We start from the raw sequence: 21,275 nt of genomic DNA, 5'->3' as shown, positions 1-21,275 counted from the left end.
CTACTAGCCTCACGATACCCTCCCTCTTTCAAACTGTTTGCTCTGAGTGCACAGTTAGAACACAAAATGCCATTTAGAAAGTGGTCAAATGTAGCAAATGTTATATTTAGGATAACACTTTCTTTGTAAAGTACAGATTCTCATACTTTTGGGGATTGAGTCCCGTCCGGGAATCGAACCCACACTGCCAGAGTGAGGCACCTCATCGCCAGCACACAAAGTCAGTGATCTAACCCACTCAGCCACTGAAGCTTCCACAAAAATGAAAAAGGTTTGAGTCTCAGTAAAGGAGGCATCAAATAACATGACGAGCACCCACCACATATTACAAGAGATTCTCTTATGGCCTTCACAGTGACCTTCACAGTGACCTTCACAGTGCCCATGGCCTTCATCAATTCACTTCAAAAGTCCTTATATATGGAAATGCTAACTGATGAGAGTCAGTGAGTGAATTGGGTTCAGCACTGCTTTGGACTGTATGACAGCTTAATGTGGGTTGAGTGCCCAAAGTGATGGAGGTCAAAGACATTTACCACTTCAGCGAAACCCACGAGCAAGGGTATGGTGGTGACATACCAAGAATCATAAGCAAGGAGTATCTGGGACTCAAAAACCACCAATCATACGAATCTTGCACCATGCAAAGATACAACTCTGTACAGCAAATGGTGCGAATGGTGGTGCCCTAAATAGGCTGTATACATGAAGTATGATCCAACACATGAACAGAGGCAGGATGAACTCACTGAGGCTGCATCCTCTCCTTTGCCTCTGTGAACTTGTTGTTGAGGAAGAGCTTGAGAGAGATTCCGACATCTTCCAGGCAGGCATCCAGATTCAGGTCACTTGCTGGGCTGTAACACAAGACACAATCTGAGTGAGTGAGTGAGTAGGTTTTACGCTGCTTTTAGCAATATTCCAGCAATATCACGACGGGGGACACCAGAAATGGGCTTCCCACATTGTACCCATGTCGGGAATTTAACCCGGGTCTTCGTCGTGACGAGCGAAAAGCTTTTACCACTAGGCTACCCGACCGCCCCAGACACAATCTGAGATTGCAAACATACTTTAACATTAATGATACAAAGGTAATGAGGTCTGACAGACTGTGGGCAGAGACCTTCCCAAATCTGAAAGGAATTTTAGCCCAAAGATAGAGAATGAGTGATGTTAGAGAATGATAGAGAATCAGTATGTTAATGGAAAACAAGGTACAGCTGGACAAAAGGATGAGGCAAAGCCAAGCCATATCATGAATAGCACACAAGTGTATAAACTCAACAGTTTACGCAAGGATCACTTTTCACTTTCCATTCTGCCCAGGCAAACCATAGGCAGCTATGTAAACTGGAGGTATATGCAACTCAAGCAGCACTGTTGTATAAAGATTACTTGTAGGGTTACAATATCTGAAATATAACATAGCTACGCGATACAATCGAAAAGAACAATGAAGAACGAAGTGTGTTTTATTTCAAGATAAAACATTGTTCTGTCATGACGTCATTTCTTGAGATTCGAACATGCGCTTGCAACTTGATGACATCATATATATGACGATGTTATTTTTGAGAGGGAAGTGTTTAATGAGTTGTCCCCCACAGATTTAGCTGGGCAATGCAGATAAACTCAGTGGCAGAACGATCGCATCCCAAAGTGGGAGACATATGACAATCTGTATTAGGAGAAAAGGTACACATTATTGACACAAGGATTGTGAGAATATGTTGGAAATACCAAACTTAACCCACATGTTCGTAAAATGGACTTGTCTGACATTTCCGAGGTCGGATTCTATCAAGGAAGTCATCATTATTAAAATTTTCATTTTATCAACATCCTTAAAGAGGCTGTTCATAATGTTGACATCTCATATAAGAAATAAGCAACGCATGGTTTATTCTCCCTGCTGTGTTTTATCGTACAATAAACAACTCTCACTCATCTTGTATTTCTAAAATAACTGTACTACAAGAGACCAAAAGACAAACGTCTATTCGTCCATGGTTCAATACGGGTTTGTTTAGATTGGATTTAGATTTAACAGATTTGAAAAGCTCTCAGGATAACAGACTTGGTAGTGACATTTTTATCCCTGCCTTAACTAAGACCAGGCTTTTTTTAACTTTTAGGAATACAGATTTTTCAGTCCAGGGTTGGAGGAGGGGAAAAAAAAAGGGAAAAATAGCCAGATGCATTTTTTTTAATGCAAAATGACTCATGAACATATTCTGTGCCCAAAAGACCACCATTTGTGACAATAATGCCCCTTGTAACACGGACAATTGTCAAGGGAGGCTATTCATGTTCGGTTTCGAGATCAACGAAGATCGATTAAGTATCTCTTTACTACTAGTTTACAACGGTAAATTCATATGTTTTTTATTAAAAGGTGATGATAACAAATTAAACAAGCATGAAATACTCACATCCCCCGCCAATATGACATGTCGGGTGTGTGCAATGCATTAGCTCCTGTGAACTATGTTCACGGGGCCTTTTGGAAAGAAATATACTATGTTTTTCAAGATCTGCTCCGGAAATGAGGACTACCCCCATTTTCAGTCTAAATCAAAGTCACTGCCATGGAAACTCGAAAAATAACTCTTAAAAAAAAAAAAAACTATCCAAAGGCACCAGTTCACCACTAGACCAATCAATGTGCAAAATATGGTAAAGAAAAATGGTCGGTTTTCAAGATCTGCTCCGGAAATGAGGACAACTGCCATTTTCAGTCTAAATCAAAGTCGTTGCCATGGGAACTCAAAAAATAATATTTTTTTTAAATCCCAAACTATCAAAAGGCACCAGTTTACCACTAGATCTATCTATGTGCCAAGTTTGGTGAAGAAATATGGTATGGTTTTCAAGATCTGCTCCGGAAACATGGACTACCGCCATTTTCAGTCTAAATCAAAGTTGTTGCCTCGGAAACTTGAAAAATAACTTTTTTAAAATTCCCAAACTATCAAAAGGCACCAGTTCACCACTAGAGCTATCTATGTGCCAAGTTTGGTGAAGAAATATGGTACGGTTTTCAAGATCTGCTCCGGAAACGAGGACTACTGCCATTTTCAGTCTAAATCAAAGTCGGTGCCATGGAAACTCGAAAAATAACTCTTAAAAAAAATAAAAAATATCCAAAGGCACCAGTTCACCACTGGACCGATCCATGTGCAAAATATGGTAAAGAAAAATGGTCGGTTTTCAAGATTTGCTCCGGAAACGAGGACTACCGCCATTTTCATCAGTCTAAATCAAAGTTGTTGCAATGGAAACTCGAAAAATAACTTTTTTAAAAATCCCAAACTATCAAAAGGCACCAGTTCACCACTAGAGCTATCTATGTGCCAAGTTTGGTGAAGAAATATGGTACGGTTTTCAAGATCTGCTCTGGAAACGAGGACTATTGCCATTTTCAGTCTAAATCAAAGTTGTTGCCATGGAAACTCAAAAAAAAATATTTTTTTTTTAAATCCCAAACTATCAAAAGGCACCAGTTCACCACTAGATCTATCTATGTGCCAAGTTTGCTCCGGAAACGAAGTGTGACGGATGGACGGACGGCCGGACGGACGGGACCCATTCCTAAATCCCCCTTCCACTTCGTGGCCGGGGATAATAACTCACTACGTGGCTATCGGCAAGGGGAAAAAAATGGAAATCTGATTTATTTTTGTTTTACATTTTCTAAAAAATAAGAGTCGGCGGGTCCGTAATCCCAAAAATATAAAACGGCAGGCCGAAAGAACCTTATGAATCAGAAAGCTCATCTCTTACATCTGTTATATTTTGACATTTCTTATCACAGTGCTGACTAAGAAGGTGATGAATGGTCATGATTGCAATGATGATGTGTAGAATTAGATAGGAATTCTTAAGTACACACAGTTTAAAAAAAACAACCACAATATCAGTTCAGGTGACGGCTCCAGCTGTCTGTGCAGGACACACTGGACAATGGCGGCAAGTGTGACTGGCTGGGATAGCTGGTGTGTCCGTCAGTCTGAACCCTAAGGGAATCATACAGCAGAAGACGTCAAGAATTCCAAAGTTTCTCAGGCCCACCAGCCTTGTAAATAGGAACACATCATAGAAATTTGGGGCCCTTCACAAATGTTTTACAAATACTGATACAAGTTATTGTAACTATTTTTGTGGAGGAAACCTTTTCTTATTTCTTATTCGAATGGATGGGCCTGGTGATGTTTAGCCGTTGTGCAACCAGACAGATTGCCGAGAAGGCACCAAGAATTTCATAACTCTCATAGTTTAACAATGACTTACAAAAGTTAAAGCACTACAATTTCTTAGTGCACTCTACTCCAGCAAGACTACCATACAAAGTAACCTTATCTGTTCGTTTGCAGCTCACACAATTTCTGACAATCCTAGACTGCTGACCAAGACCAAAAACCTCATTCATTCACACTTTCAACATTCCCCAGTGTATTAATTATGTCTCCATGGCAAATACCCTGGAGCCATTCACCACCAAATCTTTGTTTTGCACCAGAATTTAATGATACAACACCAAAAATAGCTTTCCAGTCAAATTACACTCATCAGTGAGAGATTCTGTACGAAGTTGGTAGTAATAAGAGAGAGGTGGTGGTGTCACTTGTGAAGCAAAGCTATGGTAGCTTCTAGCCAGCCGCCCTTGTGATCTAGTGGTACAGCATTCAACCAGAGAGTGGAAGGCCTGTCTTTCAATCACCTGCCTTGTCATACCAAAAGCCTTAAACAATGGTACTTGTTGTAGCCCTGCCTCACGCTGGGCATTAACGGGATAAAACAAGGACTGGATACTTTGTATCGTTAAACGTCACATCTACACAGAAATACATTCACAACTGATTGACAAAACGGCAGAAAGGAGGAAGTGATTTTTCTCCCATGTTGTTATCTCCCCTGTATCCATGACTACAAGATGGCTGAAACTGACTATGTAAAATGTAGTAAAGTGATATTTACTTCAGTATACATAGAACATAGGTTCTTCAAGTAAAATCAGTATCGAACATGTCAGCTCCAAACATATCACATCACATATCAAAATATATTGTAATACCATTTTCTTGTCAATACACAGCCCAAGTGAAGAGTGGTGAAATACTGCTAGTCCTAAAACTATCAAGCCGGACTAGAAACTGTCCTAGGACATCTGGATTATACTGTGCAGGGTTAATCTTAGGACTTCAATTTCAGACCAATTTTTCAAAATTACATTAGTTCTTTCTGTTACACATAACATGCTAAAAAAAAGTACAAACTGATTCAACCTATAATTTGATACCTGTTCAAATGGCAGGACCACTCATGCCTCCACAACATTAATCATGTAACACTATCATTCTCTATCGATCAAACAGAAAGCAATTACTTATACAGATTATACCCCACTGCAGCCACTCTGGTCGTCTCACGAAAACAACGACGCCAATTTCCTAATTCCAAGATGTCGCTCCAACCACCAAGTGGATACAATAGCTCCAGGCAGAGACAGGCTACCTCTAAGGCTAGACACAATCTCCTAGCTAATGACCAGACAATCACTGTGATTAAGTCTTATAAAGAAGGACTTGCTGTCAGCACTCTTATTTGCAGCCACAATTACAGAGCAAGATTATCACTCTGTGTAATGATCAAGCTTCTATTTCATATTAGCTCATGGACTTATTCCCTTACCAGGCATTATCCTACAGCTTACCACATTAAATGGAATAAGAGCTCTAACCACACATTAAACAAGATTAGGGAGAACTTATAAACTTAATGTTGAAGCAAGTGAGTGAATAGGGAGTGAGGGCAAAAGAAAGTGTCAGCTTAATGTGCAAGGAAAACCCGAAGTGATGCAGGTCTCAGACATTTACCACTTTAGTTACATCCAACTGGGTATGGTGCTGACAAACCTAGAAACATAATCACGTTGTGACGGGATTCGAACCCACAATCATAGGTTTATGGCATTCCTAAGGGATGCAACTCTGCTGGGCCACCCAGGATACAAAATGACATTACATCACAACATCATGTGTCAACATATGTCACGTTCCCGCTGTAAGACACACATGTATCTGATAACCACAATCTGCACACAACCTTTTTTCTGTACAAAAGTTACCCAAACTGACAAACTTACAAGCAGTGGGTCACCACTATTACCACGTGCATGCTTACAGGTGGCACTATGTGCTACTTCTGCTGTTACGGGAGTTAATTCCATCAGTTCCTATCCTAATTATAGCATATCACGATCTCACAAACTGATGATTCAAGTATTGTCTGTACCTAATTATCGATGACATCGTAGGTAACGGTGAATCATTACAGACCTAACACCTACCCCCCATCAGAACTATGGGTTCAACATGTTAGTAGCAGTGCGTACAGGACATTACTAACTGAATGGTCTTGTACATAATCCCTGTGGGCATGTCTTCAATACGTGCAAGTGATTGATAACATAAGTCCTTTAGGAACCCACAAATTGCAAAGCGCTGTGTTCCATGTATGGTACAGCTCAGCACACAACGGAGCTTGGCATACTTGCAACAGCTGCAGAAAACCCATCCAACATGCATCACACAAAGATGACTCACACATTACTGGTACATGTACAGTCTACTAAAAGTCCTGATCTATATTTCAAATAATATACGACAGTAAGGATGAATTTTAAGTAGATGAATATCCTCAGAACACTCCATTGGTTATACATAAAGGGACTCTGCTCCACTAATTTTTTAAGGTTCAGAGAGTTATGGAGACATCCCCCCCTCAACATAAAATGTTCTTTCATCAGCAACAGATCATCTTATCCCTTTTCTTATAATGTCCTGCAAGTATGGCCTACTGGGACATACACTACCCAGAAATCCCACTGGGGAATGAGTGGAGAAGACATAATGCCAATTTTATTTTCAGCAATACCAGCAATAGAAACTAACAGTTTTAGTCCACTAGTCCTTATAATGATAACATATAGCAAAGCCGATAAAAATGGCAAATCTCTACTCGTCCTTATAATACCTTAACTATTGGACAGTTTGGCAAGGACTATAGGACTAGTGCCAATTTCTAACGCTGAATACTTCAGCCTTTAAACATGTAATATAGCATAGAACTCTACAACCCACAAGTGAGTGGGTGAATGTGGTCCACAGTCATCTTACTCCAGCTATATCATGTGAGACTGTGAATGATCAAGTGCTCAAGGATCATGATTCGGCATCGCATTCGCAGTAATAATCCACCTACCATATTTTCAAAATTAATGTTCCCTGCTCCCATAGGCAGCCACAGACCAACCTCAACGTCAAGTAATCTTTATAAGTACCCAATCATAAACAAACCTCATATAGATATTTCACAATTCTTATTACATAAAACAGCAGATCAGTAGGCTTGTAGTGACTACAATGAAAAATGTTTTAGTTTCTTCGATGTTTGCTCACTACTACTCAATGTCTGAAACAAACTTAACTTGCTGTGTATGGTTTTAATAAGAGACCTCCTTTATCAATTTTCACAGCGCCCTGTGCACTTACTATGATTGCTGTATATGACAGCCAACTGTAAATTTAGCAGGCTTGGGCCAGACAAACCAGTGGTTGATGTCATGAGCAACATCCCACACCTTTGGGGTACACAACCATCAGCCAGCCAAGAAGCAAACCCGACCGCCTAACCACTATTTCAGCAGCTTCTCATGACAAGCATAACTTACTCAGGACTCTGCTGCCCTGGGATCCCCACTGCACCCCTGTTTACAACACACTCCCAACAGTGTGGCCACCTCTGTGTCCTTGTCTAGCTATTGAGTACTGCAGTGTTACAGCTTATGGGCCTTCGCCATCCTTCACGGCACTGTCTTCGTAGTCGAATGGATAGAGCATCGGCCCAGAGAATGGAACGTTGATGGTTCAATCCGTCGGCACGTCATACCAAAGACACTAAAAGATGGTACTTGATGTTACCCTATCCTTGCGCTCTGCATCAGGACTGGTTGGCTCAGGATCAGATTACTGTGTCTAGTATGTCAGTGTGCTAGCACTATAAATACACCATAATTCCGGACAGACAGACAGACAGAAACACAGACAGAGAGACAGACAGACAGACAGACAGATCACTAAATAAGTACAATAATTTTGAACTCGACGCTATACCCCATTTCACCTCACCTCACATCCATCCTTCATGAAGAGCAGATCTACAATGCATATCAATCCATACATCATGTATATCAGGCAAATGCAAACATCACTGGAATGGATCAATGACGGTTTCAGAGCTTCCTTTCAAAGAAATATTTTATATCTCCAATTTTAGAACCCATCTGTGATCATGGTTATTTATATAACAAAAATTTGCAAACATTAACCAGCTGTGAAAAAATTCATATTTATCACACATTTATCAATGTCCATCACGTTTATGAGAACTTTTCATTCACAGACTGCGGGAAACATAAACTATCACACGCTCAGGCTAGACATATGGATACCGTGTAATCAAGTATGAAGCGTATCACTGAACATCACCATAGTCAACATGAGAAGTAATGGTGGAGATTGTAATACATGCATTAGTTTTATTTCAAAAGCGTGTTTATAGTTTTTGTTGCACATTTGATACGCTAGAATTGGATTTGTCTGGGTATTCAAGGTTTATTTTATACGTAGCTCCATCAGAGCTCTGATCACTACCTGTTAAGCTTGAAATGCACGGACACAAAGCCTACTTGGTGTTGTTTTTACTGATGCAATTGACTAGAGTAGTGATGGTATTACTGTACATCATGTAGAATGTAAGATAGTCATGAGAAAGCCTTTGTTGGAAGAGGAAGTTAAAATCAAGTTTTAGACTACTCTAAGAATTTTACAGCAGTGGGCAGATGTTTCAAGGATTTGTTTATTCAAGAGTGAGTGCGTGAGTTGGGTTTAATGCCGCTTTTAACAGTATTCCAGTTATATCGCGGCGTGTCAGTTTAATGAGGGAGGAAAGTCCAAAGTGATGCAGGTCTCAGATGTTTACAACTTCGGTGAAACCCACGAGCACGGGTGTGGTGCTGACAAACCTAGAAACATTATTGGGGCGAGCCGGGATTTGAACCAACAATCATAGGTTTCTGGTGTGCCCAAGGGACTCAACTCTGCACAGAGAATCGCTGCGCTATGACGATTGGGCCACCCGTGCCCCCTTTAAGAAGTGACAAAACAAGGAGACGTTTGATTTTATAAAAATAATCCCATGATATTTCGTGACTATCACAAACAAAGAAACTACATAAAATAAACAAGTTTTCTTTTACATTTTAAATACAGATACCATGTCAGGCATGTTAATATTTTGTTTTCCTTTGGGTTTTCGAAGAAAATCAATACAATAACATATTCTGCAATATATATAACATATGTCCAGTTTAACCCAGCTGACATAACATAATGTGGACTTGCGTTTGCTGGTGTAATTTATCACCTATTCTAAGCAAGCATTTGCTTCATGTAAATGTGCAATTTGTCTCAACCGGTGAATTCTGACAGTCTGTGTCAAGATCCCAAACCATGCATATATATGTCTGGCTTGGGAATTTATTCTCTGCCAGTCCCCGGCTCAGTCATACAAGGTGAGGTGAAATGGGGTTTAACATCGCGCCCAAGATTATTGCACTTATATAGCGACGTGCATGCACGTGTATTTATGTGTGTGTGGCTGCTTGTACTACTCCAGACTGATGCCGATTTATAGTGCTAGCACACTGAGATACCATGCCGCAGTTTAACCCCACTCAGACACAGTATACTGACTCCGAGCCGACCAGTCCTTGTTTTAGCCCTTAATTCCGAGCGCCAGACAGGGTAACAACAAGTACCATCATTTAACGTCTTTAGGTATGATGCGGCTGGGGATCGAACCCCGGACCTTCCGCTCTCTGGGCGGACGCTCTACCATTAGACCACGGAGGCGGTCCTCAGTCATACAAGTAAGAAGACATAGAAATATAACTAAGAGAAAGTCTTCTATATCTCAGTATTGATATTTGTTTGTTACATAAAGCAGCACTCAGGAATACTCCAGCTATATGATGTCAGCCTGGAACATTGCTGAGTACGGCTTAAAACAACAAGTAAAACAAAACTGACAGCTTGATCTAATTCGATGCCCCCATACGACAAGCATAGCTTGCTGGGGACCTATTCTAAACATGGATCTCCGCATGGCTGAGTGTTGATAAAAGTCAGGACCTGGAAGCACTGGGTCTGAGGTCTCTCTCCATATTTGAACAAGTTTTTGACTGCACGTTTAATTTTTCAACCCCTAAATAAGGATGTTCAAATATGAAACTTGTTTACTGAAGTGAAACAGGTTGTTTACTGTACAAACAGACATACTCATTCTTAGGAAGAATTTATAGATTCACTCATGTGGTAAACTTTGTGTCAACTTCCAGTCACGAAATGGCCATATATCTCTTCATCTGTGTATATCTATAGCTAGAAATAGATTCAGTCTCCTTGTCCAATGTGGAAATTCCTTTTTTCAATAGACATAAGATCTTGAATATTTTCTGCTCTGCCAGTGGGAATCGGTGACCTAGTCTTAGGTGCCACAATTTGACGTACAGAGTTGCATCCCTTAGGTGTGCCAGAGACCTATAATCACGGGCTCCCTCATATACAACCCCAACTCACCCAAACCCCCAACCAAAATGACCCCAACTTAAAAGTACTGAAATACGACATTAGTTGCCTTTTCGAATGAGGAAAAAATGTTTTGAGATGTCAACATTTTCACAATTCAGTTTTCAGGCAGATGTCTCAAAACTCAAAGAATCCATTTTATTTATTTAAGAATAATTTTTTAATTTGACGTTTACACAATATACAGCTTTTCCATTGGACGAGAGGTCGGTCACATGACCGCAAAATTGATATTCATAAGTGTATGAACGACACAATCTGACGTTCATAAGTGTATGAACCACACAATTTGACGTTCATACGTTTTTCACCAGACGGTGTTCTTGAAAGAGTGAGGTCCAAACTGTATGACGTTCATAAAGTTTGGACCTCACTCTATGAAGGTTCATACTCCGATGAACTTACACAAAGTGAAAGCCAATTCTTAATTAAACTCTGAAACTGCTCAATAGAAAATGTCAAACCAATGCGTCCGTAGCTAATGTTGTGACAACTCAGTTGCTATGAGATGAGGTTGACAGGTCATTAATCACCATCAGGAATTTAAGAGATTATCACTACAGCCAATTACTTACCACAACCATAATGCTTAATACCACTCAGTCATCACTGACTTGATTACAGCCCACATGACATTTACAGGACTCTAATACCTAGCTCTACACATACCTCATGGGCCATCATACATTTATTAGAGTGCAGTGTGAGGATTAGACACATAACCACGCAAAGTCCACGCTTTTGGGGTACAATGACATGCAAGTCACTGAGTCTGACCTCCCCCACTTTCAGGGTGCCTTGACCAGGATCATATATAAAAAATCACATAATAAAAACTTGCAGGGGCTCCATGCTTAAAACTGAATATGCTGTTTTAGCAATGTTTTGATTCAGGCATTTAGACAGCAGTCTATCACTTCCCCTGGCCTTGACATTTGAAAGCCACATGGACATTCTCCATTGACTGAAATGTTAAAATGAGTTTCAACAGTTCAGGTAAATTCAAGAAAATTTATGTTTGGATTCCTTGTCTCAACCGCTGTAAGTTTGTAATTTTGAGAATATTTTTGGATTATTTTGTGTTTTATTCCTCGAGAAATAAAAGTACAAAATATTCCATCATTTGTTCCATTAAAGTCTGAAATCAACCACCATCTTCACAGCACCATATGCTGGAACAAGGCAGGCTGACTAAGAAGTGTCAGAAATTCTGCAAACAAAAGGTTAAGTTATCCCTAATGAACATTTGGATCACAGATGACTGGATCATAGATGTTGTGCTGGAGAGAGTCACCAACAGGGATAGGACATTCTCGAACATTACCATGACGTTGTCCCTATCCAATAGGCCACACTTCTATGTCACTACTTAACTAAAAAACCAGCTTGGAACATAATGCTGAGCCGGTTTTATACAGTGTGCACATCGCTTTTATGTTTATACCTCTATTAACGCAAAAAATATATTGAGGTCAATTCATAATTCTTTTCACTAAGACAGTATCCAATAATTATTGTAATCATCATGTAGCGTGCATCTGATTGGATATCAATCAGTATCCCAATATTTGATCAGCGTCACATCAAGTGTATATATATTGGTGTGCATACATGGTTTATAAAATCCAACAAATGTATTTATATACAAGACTACTTGCTAATCATGCTAATGAACCGCACATCATGCCACGACTCACGACTGCACCACGCCATGAGGCTACTGGGAAGGGTAAGGATGTCATGATCCAAATTGCCAAAAAGTGAGGATCATGTGCAACAGGCTCAGTGAGCACAATTTACGTGCATCAGACACTGGCGACAGGGGTGTTCTCACAGTAATGCATAGAGTTATTGTCAAATGTCTTTTTTATTACGGATATCAAAACAATATTATTAAACATATTTTGGGTGCTTTCATATTTTGAATGATGGCCATGGTCTAAACAGGTCAGACCATGAGGAGCCGATGTTTAATTTTTTGAAATGGTCATTCTAAGACTTTAACTGACCATTTCAACATTTAAACAAACACCAGATCCCAGTGGTCTAACCTACACATACATTTCTGCGGTCTCTAGCACAACGAGACTAAGTCAGTCTAGTAAGTGCTTCACTGTACATTATGTATTTAAATATGCATAAATGACCATGTGTAACCAGTGATAAGCCAAGAATGTAATTGTAACAATTATCATTCCAACATATTTGAAAGCTGACAAGCTTGACCACAGCCTTCGAAATTCAAGCTAGTCCACTAGCCCGAGACTGCTTAATTGTACTGAGGACAAGTCTAAGTCCAGTGATGGTAGTCCTAACTTGTAGCATTGAGGGCCATATTCCTGAACTAGTTCTCAATGCTTCAATATTGCTACAAATTGGAAGTGAATAAAACTGACATAAAATGTAAACAGTAAACAGATTAGTCTTATTCAAGCAGGACTAGCAACAAACTGGTGAAAGTTTCCACGAGTACTTGGGACTAGGGCTGGGATGGGTAACTCGGGTACTTGGGTCGGGTGGGTCCTGAGTAGGACCCGTGTACCCCAGGACTACCCGGACCTGTGGTTAGTCACGTGATATATTGTTTAATGACAACCCACTATAGCTCAGTGGTTACACTAAAAGTCGCTAATGTTCGCATTTCTCTCTCACGATGCACACATTCCTTTTGACTTGTATATGTTTGAGTAAAGATAAAGTTTCAATCAACTTCAGTGAACGCATGATCTGATTGTTTGATACATGTATCTGAATAGTTTTAGCCTTGCCTGTGGTAAAACAATTACCAAGCAGACAGCCTTGCAGTGGGACTCCGGGTAGGGTTTGGTAATAGGGGTTCAGGTACCTGGGTAGTAAATTTGGACTCGTCCCAGCTCTACTTGGGACTAGTCTTTAAAGGAATGACATTTCTAAGGCTCGACGAGGTCTGGTTTGCTGCATATTTCTATCATGGAACTGTTCTGGGTGAACAATACCTTCCAAATGACGTGCTGGTTTTCTTGGGGAATTAGTCAGCAAAGAGAAAGAGTCACAGGAGACTAATTACAATTTTATTTACAAGAACAATTAACAATTTACAATATACTTAGAAAATATCTGAGGGTGCCTCAGAGAGTCGGTACAACAATCTGGGCTGTGGGAGAGAGGTCTGCTTGGTAAGAGGTGACCAACCCCTTCTCTGTTTAAATTTGGCTACAGTATGTATTTAACAAAAATTTGAACAATAAAAAGGAATGTGATTGGTTGATACACGATTGGTTGTGTCCTAAGCTAAATGGATGGCTAGACATAGGGGAATACTAAACCCTGTTAATCCTGTTGGACTGGCACTAATCTTATTGACATATTTACCGGATGCTTTGAAAGAGATTATGGTGTCACTATAGATGAGCTTGTGTGGGGGCTAATCCTTAATGCCCTATAGACGAGCTTGTATGGGGGCTAATCCTTAATGCACTATAGACAAGCTTGTATGGGGGCTAATCCTTAATGAGTCTTAATTGAAGTAATGTTATTCTAATATACCCCGGTAGGTGATGACAGATATACTTAAATAAAATAGTTCCAGGTAATCTATAAGACTATGTAGACATATCCTTTGTCTGGGAGATGGGATCTTGACACCTTAGGCTAGCATTTATGTAAAAGCTTCAAATCAATTAACTATGTAGACGTAACCCTTGTTTTATTGAATAGTATGTCTAGAAGATGTGCTCCCATTACCTTAGGCTAGCAACTATCTAAAAGCTATAACTGAAACTACTGATATTTTATATATGCATTTTACCTGATGATAATTATTACTTGCTAAACTATAATTATATGAAATGATGTATAAATATTACACCATGATAACTCATAAAAGCACTTGATGTAGATCTAATTATTATAAGATAACTTAGTATAAACGTTATACTATGATATTTCATTACAAATTATATAACTGGCCAAGGCCCCATTCCACAATGCGATCGTTGCGCTAAGGTGATTGTAACTCCCATACTTTAACATAGATTTACGACAGTCGTAGCACTAAGGTGATTGTAACTCCCATACTTTAACATAGATTTACGACAGTCTTAGCACTAAGGTGATTGTAACTCCCATACTTTAACATAGATATACGACAGTCGTAGCACTAAGGTGATTGTACTCCCATACTTTAACATAGATTTACCACAGTCTTAGCCTTAAGGTGATTGTAACTCCCATACTTTAACATAGATATACGACAGTCTTAGCCCTAAGGTGATTGTAACTCCCATACTTTAACATAGATATACGACAGTCTTAGCACTAAGGTGATTGTAAGTCCCATACTTTGACATAGAGTTATGACAGTCTTAGCACTAAGGTGATTGTAAGTCCCATACTTTAACATAGATTTACGACAGTCTTAGCCCTAAGGTGATTGTAACTCCCATACTTTAACATAGATTTACGACAGTCTTAGCACTAAGGTGATTGTAACTCCCATACTTTAACATAGATATACGACAGTCGTAGCCACTAAGGTGATTGTAAGTCCCATACTTTGACATAGATTTATGACAGTCTTAGCACTAAGGTGATTGTAACTCCCATACTTTAACATAGATTTATGACAGTCTTAGCCCTAAGGTGATTGTAACTCCCATACTTTAACATAGAGTTATGACAGTCTTAGCACTAAGGTGATTGTAACTCCCATACTTTAACATAGATATACAACAGTCGTAGCCACTAAGGTGATTGTAAGTCCCATACTTTGACATAGATTTATGACAGTCTTAGCACTAAGGTGATTGTAACTCCCATACTTTAACATAGATTTATGACAGTCTTAGCCCTAAGGTGATTGTAACTCCCATACTTTAACATAGAGTTATGACAGTCTTAGCACTAAGGTGATTGTAACTCCCATACTTTAACATAGATATACGACAGTCGTAGCCCTAAGGTGATTGTAACTCCCATACTTTGACATAGACCTTTGACAGTCATAGCTCTATGATCGCTTTGTGTAATGGGGCCCAGTGTTAGAACCTAATGGAGATACTGGGGAGGTAGAGGTTTGCTGCTATAGTCATCTGAATCTAGGAATCCCTCAAATCGTACATCTTTCACATTAGGCTGATGACAAGGACTCCTTGACTTGGACGCTTCATTCTGAATACTACCAAACATAAATTTAATCATTATAACCGAGGCAATATAACTGACAATACCAACACTCCATAACCACGATAAGCAGGATGTTTTTAGAAATTTACAATATTCTGTGTCCAAAATTCAGCTTTTGCTTGTCATAATGAACGTTAGAGATTGTTGGGGTCCCTGGATTCAAATACCATTATGACCATACCAGCAAACACCAAGGATCCTTGATTTCAAACACTGATTTATACTTAATGAAAACATAGCATACTACCATTGTTATGAAGTCTGGTAACAAACTTCCAGAATAATATCTGTGGCTTATCTCTAGTATTCTTAAACAAAGGGTGACTGAAATATCTGACATTGGTAAGATTTTCTACTGAAGAAAATTAAACTGTATGTTACTAAAGCTAATTCATGCAGAAATCATAGAATAAAAATGACCATATACAAAGTGGTTAAGACAGTCTGCCACCAAACAAACTTTGTATCCATTAACATGATAATCTTGTTTGAGGACTACTTCTATAGTCTTGCAATTATACGAAACACCTAGCTTCAGACCAAAAACAACTCACCAGTTCTAAATCTTTGAACAAATGTATTCAAACAGAATGAAAATAGCAGGATAAAACAGAAACTAATAAACAGCATGCCTTCAGTTACATCTCAAACTTACCAACCAGCTGTAGTTTTGGGTCTCACGTCTCCAGACAGGAAGCTGAGGCGCCGGAACGGTGACCCGCCATCCATGGTGCCGGACCAATTCTCAACTCATGTCAGCGCTACTACCAAAACAACGACCAGCTTGAAAACACTCTCCAAACCTTATCCACCTATACTGCAAGAACTTTGCTGAATCCAACTGTTTCGGCTAGATTTGTATCACGACTGCTACCAGAAATACCTCTCAACTGCACACAGTGTTTGTCATGCAACGAGCTGGTCAATACGTTTAGCCAACTCAACAAGCCTGCACAACCCTGCACAAAATCATTCCCGCAAGTCAAACTACAAATAAACCTTTGTAGGGTTTTTTTCCAAACTGGCCTTCTATTTGAACATCCTTTCTAAAACTGATTACAATGCATAGGTCCTCAAGAGTCGTCATTACTGACAAGCGATGGGGATTATCACATTGTAACTTAACCCCCAACAGAAGTAGTTATAATAATGAAAGCTTTAAAGTTATTGATTGCTGCAACATCTCGGAACAGTGATGGATGTGAGTAGCAGATGCTCATCTAACCACATGCTCCAAGCCCTCGTCAACACGCTCAACTTTAAAAAGTTGAAAATCTCCAATCTTGGGGCATAATTTATGAATAAACAGTTTATGAATAAACAGAATAACAGTTTCATCTGTTCATATTCTGAAACATTGACTGATTGTTATACTACATGTCCAAATGATATTTATTTTAATTTTAGTAAAACTATAGAGAAATATCCTGGCAAAATTTGCCAAAACATAAAAATGTCTCATATTTGTCTCAAGCAAAAATCACCGGAAGGATCTATTTCAGTATTTTAAGGCCAAGATTAGGGCTGGGACGGGTGGGTACTGAGTAGGACTCGCGTACCCACAGGACTACCCAGACCCGTGGTTAGTCACGTGATATATTGTCTAATGACTAAAATTATCTGGAACTCTATAGTTACACTACAAAACATTAATATTCGCTTTGCTTTCTGACTATGCACCATTCCTTCTGACTCTTCATATGGTTGAATAAACATATAACTTAAGTCAACTTCAGTGTATGTATGACCAGATTTTTTAATACATGTACCTAAATATGTTTTGCCCGGGCTATGCTAAAAAAGTTCCCAATCAGACATTTTGAGACATCTCTTGAGACCTGGAGTGGGTACCCGGGTAGTAAATTTGGACTCGTCCCAGCCCTAGCCAAGATGATTTTCAAAATGATTGTTAAATTTACCAAATCAGGTCTTTAGCAACACAGCATGATATATAAACATGGACAAATTCCATCATACACCTACTGTGAACAGATGTGAATGTAAATCTATCTAAAGAAGGATTCACAAGAAACTGTCGACTTATAAACCAGGGTACTGACTTCTTAGAAAGTCATATTTATCACTGTCTATCATAAACCAAGACAGTATTCATCTTTAACTGTATTTCATATATATTGTTCACAATTCCCATTTCTCAAGGTATGTTCCTGTGTCTCTAAAGTTCAATCAATCTATGGGGTCACAGGTGGCCCAGTCGTCTAAGGCACCACGATTCGCTGTGCAGAGTTGCGTCCCTTGGGCACGCCAGAAACCTATGATTGTGGGTTCGAATCCCGGTTCGCCCCAATTATGTTTCTAGGTTTGTCAGCACCATCTATGAGACCTGCATCACTTCGGGCTTTCCTCCCACATTAAGCTGACACGCCACGATAGGACTGGAATACTGTTAAAAGCGGCGTTAAAACCAACTCACTCACTCACTCACTCAATCAATCTATGCCAGCTACATCCAAACTGTGCTGGAGATATCCTCTATTTTTTACCTCAAAAAGATACATATCTGTGTTGATATGATATTTATAGAGCTTACACTAGCAAATGCATTTATTGGAGGAGGGTACGCATGAAAGCCATACATATCAGTAACACAGTTAACAGTTTGCCTTACTGATTGAAAAAAATAAATCTGCATCTTTTATATACTCCATATTACCATCTCAACATTCAGCAGACATTTGACGTAGTATGCCAAGGTCTTTGCACCACACTTTTCATATACCACCATATAAAGAAACTATAAGACTTTCATCCCCATTCACACTTTTCATATACCACCATATAAAGAAACTATTAGACTTTCATCCCCATTCACACTTTTATTATACCACCATATAAAGAAACTATTTGACTTTCATCCCCATTCACACTTTTCATATACCACCATATAAAGAACCTATTAGACTTTCATCCCCATTCACACTTTTCATATACCACCATATAAAGAAATTATTAGACTTTCATCCCCATTCACACTTTTATTATACCACCATATAAAGAAACTATTAGACTTTCATCCCCATTCACACTTTTATTATACCACCATATAAAGAAATTATTAGACTTTCATCCCCATTCACACTTTTATTATACCACCATATAAAGAAACTATAAGACTTTCATCCCCATTCACACTTTTCATATACCACCATATAAAGAAACTATAAGACTTTCATCCCCATTCACACTTTTATTATACCACCATATAAAGAAACTATAAGACTTTCATCCCCATTCACACTTCTCATGTACCACCATATAAAGAAACTATAAGACTTTCATCCCCATTCACACTTTTATTATACCACCATATAAAGAAACTATTAGACTTTCATCCCCATTCACACTTTTATTATACCACCATATAAAGAAACTATTAGACTTTCATCCCCATTCACACTTTTATTATACCACCATATAAAGAAACTATAAGACTTTCATCCCCATTCACACTTTTATTATACCACCATATAAAGAAACTATTAGACTTTCATCCCCATTCACACTTTTATTATACCACCATATAAAGAAACTATAAGACTTTCATCCCCATTCACACTTTTATTATACCACCATATAAAGAAACTATTAGACTTTCATCCCCATTCACACTTTTATTATACCACCATATAAAGAAACTATAAGACTTTCATCCGCATTCACACTTCTCATGTACCACCATATAAAGAAACTATAAGACTTTCATCCCCATTCACACTTTTCATATACCACCATATAAAGAAACTATAAGACTTTCATCCCCATTCACACTTTTCATATACCACCATATAAAGAAACTATAAGACTTTCATCCCCATTCACACTTTTCATATACCACCATATAAAGAAACTATAAGACTTTCATCCCCATTCACACTTTTATTATACCACCATATAAAGAAACTATTTGACTTTCATCCCCATTCACACTTTTATTATACCACCATATAAAGAAACTATAAGACTTTCATCCCCATTCACACTTTTAATATACCACCATATAAATAAACTATTTGACTTTCATCCACATTCACACTTTTATTATACCACCATATAAAGAAACTATAAGACTTTCATCCCCATTCACACTTTTATTATACCACCATATAAAGAAACTATAAGACTTTCATCCCCATTCACACTTTTATTATACCACCATATAAAGAAACTATAAGACTTTCATCCCCATTCACACTTCTCATATACCACCATATAAAGAAACTATTAGACTTTCATCCCCATTCACACTTCTCATATACCACCATATAAAGAAACTATTTGACTTTCATCCCCATTCACACTTCTCATATACCACCATATGAAGAAACTATAAGACTTTCATCCCCATTCACACTTCTCATATACCACCATATAAAGAAACTATAAGACTTTCATCCCCATTCACACTTCTCATATACCACCATATAAAGAAACTATTTGACTTTCATCCCCATTCACACTTTTCATATACCACCATATAAAGAAACTATTTGACTTTCATCCCCATTCACACTTTTCATATACCACCATATAAAGAAACTATTTGACTTTCATCCCCATTCACACTTTTATTATACCACCATATGAAGAAACTATTTGACTTTCATCCACATTCACACTTCTCATATACCACCATATAAAGAAACTATAAGACTTTCATCCCCATTCACACTTCTCATATACCACCATATAAATAAACTATTTGACTTTCATCCCCATTCACACTTTTCATATACCACCATATAAAGAAACTATAAGACTTTCATCCCCATTCACACTTCTCATATACCACCATATAAAGAAACTATTAGACTTTCATCCCCATTCACACTTTTCATATACCACCATATAAAGAAACTATTTGACTTTCATCCCCATTCACACTTTTATTATACCACCATATGAAGAAACTATTTGACTTTCATCCACATTCACACTTCTCATATACCACCATATAAAGAAACTATATGACTTTCATCCCCATTCACACTTCTCATATACCACCATATAAAGAAACTATTTGACTTTCATCCCCATTCACACTTTTAATATACCACCATATAAAGAAACTATAAGACTTTCATCCCCATTCACACTTCTCATATACCACCATATAAAGAAACTATTAGACTTTCATCCCCATTCACACTTTTCATATACCCCCATATAAAGAAACTATTAGACTTTCATCCCCATTCACACTTTTCATATACCCCCATATAAAGAAACTATTAGACTTGGTCACCTATGCCCCTTCCCCCATCACAGACAAGAAGGCAGCTAGCGGACTGGGCACTTGTAGATCTATGACAGCCGTGAGTCTCTGTGTCAAACTAGTGTCAAGATAATCGTAGCCATACATATGCTTTGTAGATCGGTGGC

The 21,275-nt window shown here is 38.6% G+C and overlaps 1 protein-coding gene across 2 annotated transcripts in view; it reads right to left on the bottom strand.

The window, feature by feature from the left end:
• The window catches only part of LOC139478572 (tetratricopeptide repeat protein 39B-like), an 85,040-nt gene that overhangs the window by 43,659 nt on the left and 20,106 nt on the right, over positions 1–21,275 (bottom strand). The window contains exons 1-2 of one of the 2 annotated variants that reach the window (XM_071261109.1): positions 16,531–16,990; positions 750–857 (exon numbers count right to left, since the gene is read on the bottom strand). In XM_071261109.1, coding sequence (XP_071117210.1) covers positions 750–857; positions 16,531–16,604 — 182 coding nt within the window. In that variant the 5' untranslated portion in view covers positions 16,605–16,990. Of the gene's footprint in view, positions 1–749; positions 858–16,530; positions 16,991–21,275 lie in introns of those variants that run through there. The other variant, XM_071261110.1, reaches the window with a different exon arrangement.

The sequence above is a fragment of the Haliotis cracherodii genome, unplaced genomic scaffold (genome assembly GCF_022045235.1).
Source record: "Haliotis cracherodii isolate W230 unplaced genomic scaffold, xgHalCrac1.p SCAF_4, whole genome shotgun sequence".
NCBI classification, from domain to species: Eukaryota; Metazoa; Mollusca; class Gastropoda; order Lepetellida; family Haliotidae; genus Haliotis; species Haliotis cracherodii.
The sequence above is the reverse complement of the archived record's forward strand: the minus strand, read 5'-3'. Positions and strand labels throughout refer to the sequence as shown.